This window comes from Etheostoma spectabile, chromosome 2 (assembly GCF_008692095.1).
Source record: "Etheostoma spectabile isolate EspeVRDwgs_2016 chromosome 2, UIUC_Espe_1.0, whole genome shotgun sequence".
Classification (NCBI taxonomy): Eukaryota; Metazoa; Chordata; class Actinopteri; order Perciformes; family Percidae; genus Etheostoma; species Etheostoma spectabile.
In genome coordinates this window covers 8014688-8018435 of record NC_045734.1, presented here as the reverse complement: position 1 = coordinate 8018435, position 3748 = coordinate 8014688, and the positions used below count along the sequence as shown (strand labels likewise).

General features: G+C 37.5%; 1 protein-coding gene across 1 annotated transcript in view; it reads left to right on the top strand.

Moving 5' to 3' along the window:
* cpe (carboxypeptidase E) overlaps positions 1–3638 on the top strand; it is a 14985-nt gene extending 11347 nt beyond the window's left edge. The window contains exons 6-9 of the mRNA XM_032539806.1: positions 649–788; positions 1490–1589; positions 1873–1991; positions 3086–3638. Coding sequence (XP_032395697.1) covers positions 649–788; positions 1490–1589; positions 1873–1991; positions 3086–3184 — 458 coding nt within the window. The 3' untranslated portion in view covers positions 3185–3638. The remainder of the gene's footprint in view (positions 1–648; positions 789–1489; positions 1590–1872; positions 1992–3085) is intronic.
* Positions 3639–3748: the final 110 nt, after the last annotated feature.

Sequence of the window (3748 nt, the reverse complement as noted above, 5' to 3'; positions counted from 1 at the left end):
TTTGAGAGTAACTGTACATATAATGGGACAGTATGGGTTGCTCTGGTTGCCAAGGGGTTTAAGACCCTGACAATGCAATCGCGACGTCCTCTTTTTGAATCTGTCTGGGGACCCTTTTTGTCTGTCACCCCCATCCCTTTCTCTATGCTGGATTACCTAATAACTCTCTATTGTACTCTATCTACAAATCAACATGAACACATGAAGATCTTTGATAAGGATCCTCTCATACAAAAGAAGATATGCATTTACGGGGATGTTTTACAATCGAAAAATAATTATGCCAGTGCTCTCTAGGGTACAAGTTAAGCAATGGCAACACTTTCCAAATTACCCCAAACATTTATTGGCATTTCTGTTCTGCAAAATCTTACTCATCATCCAGTATTTGTAACAATGTAGATATATCAATGTATATAAGGTCAAATCAGCTGCTGGTGTATTGGACTGGCCAGGCTCTGATTAAAATGTTATTGAAAAAAAATCATGCAACTAAAGTGTCTAAAGAACTTTTTAACAAAATCAAGCTCATTATAACTTTATTATTATATTATGTAAGCTGACTGAAAATCCACAAGCCAACTTTCTCTTCTTAATGCCAGTATTGCTCTCTTTATCCTCCTTTTTTTATTAACTGACCCATTATAGGAATGCAAGATTTCAACTACCTCAGCAGCAATTGTTTTGAGATCACACTGGAGCTCAGCTGTGACAAGTTCCCCAATGAGGACACACTCAAGTCCTACTGGGAGCAGAACCGCAACTCACTGGTTAACTACATCGAGCAGGTAGGCACTACCACCGGGACTATAAATATGTCTTAAACATGTCTAGTTTGGCCGGTAAATGGAATGTAGTTTTGAATCTGGCTTTAATAATTATTTGAGGTCATGCCAAATTACCATTTGAAACAGCAATGACTCAAAATCTAAATAAAGATGCTCTATCTAAAGGTTCAAGGTTATTTCTTAGTCTTGTACATAACAATAACACAAGTAGTCATTGGCAATGAAAATCTAGGCCTCAGACACTCAGACACCTCTAACAATGCTCATTACTTTAAATAATTACTAAGAAAAGCAAAATCAGAATCAAAGAAAAAAAGTGAAAGTTAAGATACACTGTAAGGCTAAAATATAACAACTTGTGAGTGTGATTATTACAAAAAAAACTCAAAATACTGTACATTTTCTGATTCAACACCTTTATGGTCAAGATATGATTATGTTAAGGTTGGGGGAAGATTGCCTTCATGGTAAAAAGAAACCAGTCACAACCATCCACCTTTACCTTAGACAACATAACACCACTTTCAAACACTGGTTGTGGTGAAAGTTGCTGTAGTTCTCTCTCTATTCCCAGGATCCACATTTTTCACAGTTGGGTAAAGGATCTAAAACATTTTTTTCATTTGTTTGTTTCTCTTTCGTTTTTTCTCTTTCCTTGAACCAAGCCTTGATTTTGCCTTTGTGTGTATGTGTGTTTGTAGGTTCACCGGGGTGTAAAGGGCTTTGTGCGTGACCTTCAGGGAAACCCCATTTCCAATGCCAGCATTTCTGTGGAGGGCATTGACCATGACATCACCACAGGTATCAGCATCGAGTGCCAATTCACACAATCCTGACAACCATACAAGTCAATCTTTATCCCAGCAATGTACATCAAATGAGCCAGACTATGAGAAATGTAATGGTAAGATCTTATAACGCCATCTGGTGGACAAGGCTGGTACTGTACCACTTTTTCAGCAGCTGATTTTATTTATCATACTACAGTGGTAGTAACTCAAAACACTTTTTGTTGTAATGATCTGTTGGATGTTCCGTTTGTTTCTTACTTACATGTAATAATGACAAAATGTGTATTTTGTAGCCAAAGATGGAGACTATTGGCGCCTCCTGGCTCCAGGAAACTACAAAGTAGCAGCATCTGCCCCAGGATACCTGACTGTGATTAAGAAGGTGGCTGTTTCCTACAGCCCTGCAACCAGGGTAAGAGAGAAATTAACCCAACATGCCTCTCTTTTACTGTGTGCTCACGTCATGTTTCCATAAGGGTAGTTTACAACTTGTACAAATAGCATTTTTGGATCAGTCTCAGGCAAACTGCAGATTTATTGTAAATATTCCAATAGAGCATGTGAGTAAGAAATCAGTATAATGAATAAGGAATATTTAAGGAATTAAGGAATATTTGGAAAACTTCAACTTGATCACTATATTCAGGCACCTCCAGCTTAGAAAATACTGAATGTTTGACCAATGCTTGCACTGTCGAAATCATTTTTACAACTGCACAAATGGCAAACAAAGCCTTTGAAAACCTGCAAGTAAGTGTCTGGTTAGGATCTGATGCCTCATTTACACCTTGTACATTATAAACAGTTTATATCCAGAGAGGGTTTATCTACTGAAAAGCACCCAACACGAACAGAATAAAACTTGATCCTATCAAGGTTCTCAACTTTTTTTGGCTTGTGACTGTTTAAAACAAAGCAATACCTATTTAAGAACCCTTCATTTTATAACCCTATATTGTCAACAAATCCCACAAAAAGACCAAACTTATAATGAATGTATCCTGCTAATAAGTACTCCCTGTGTAGCTAAAAAGTTATGTAGCTTGTTACAAGACCTCATTGTTGTTCAAAACTATTAAAACTACATCAGTGAGACACACATATACACTGGGTACAACTTTGTGTATTTTATTGGAAATACTCACCTGAGCAACAAATGTGTGTTACTGTACTTATTTGTGACCCGTATTAAAGAGTTATGTCTTAGAAATGAGTGGTAGGTTTGGTGCTGAGAGCCACACATGTATTGAGTATTGAGAGACAGACTAACACATTGGTGGTGTTGGTCTTTTCATGGGATTTGGTAATAATTATTAAAACTATAGAATAAGAACAGCCAGGATGAGGCTTAGTTTAACATCTGAAAAATAGAAAAAGTCTGTCTTTGGTGGGGTGTCTAGAAATGAAGCTCTGTAAAAAAGAAAAGTTCAAAAAAAGGGACTACTGCATCTTTAACTTCTTCACGTCTTCTCTGTCTCCATGTCGCTCTCTCTCTCTCCGTCTTAGGTGGACTTTGAGCTGGAGTCTCTGATGGAGAGAAAGGAGGAAGAGCGGGAGGAGCTGATGGACTGGTGGAAGATGATGTCGGAGACACTGAACTTCTAAAGCGTTTGTCTTGCTGATAATCGGACCGTCCGCACATCGATGTAATATATTCAACATTCTGTGTGCCCGTCCACTCTAAAAAAAGAATATATTGTCTCTTTATTTGTTTTGTTCTCTTTCGACCATTGTTTTAATTGATTATTACTGTTTATTAATGTAATGGTTTGCCTCATACTTCTGTAGGGTATCATACAGACAGAAACATATACTGACGGACACAGGAGGAATTTACAGGTAGTTTGAGGGCAGCGAGATCGGTGTTGATTTCTGTGGTATTGTGTTCTTCATTGTACACGTGATTTGGTAACCATGGCACCCATCTATATAACCAATGAGTGACTGAGTAATTATGTATGTAAAAGAGCTTTTTACATCATTGCCACATGGCTCTGTCCAAAGTAATTAATATTTATTTTACTGTTTTAATTGTCTCTTTTTCTCCAGTAAATATACACAAATGCAACACAAAAAACACCCTTTCGATTCCAAGTAATTCAACTTTAATTCAACACACACACAGACACACACACACACACACACACACACACACACACACACACACAC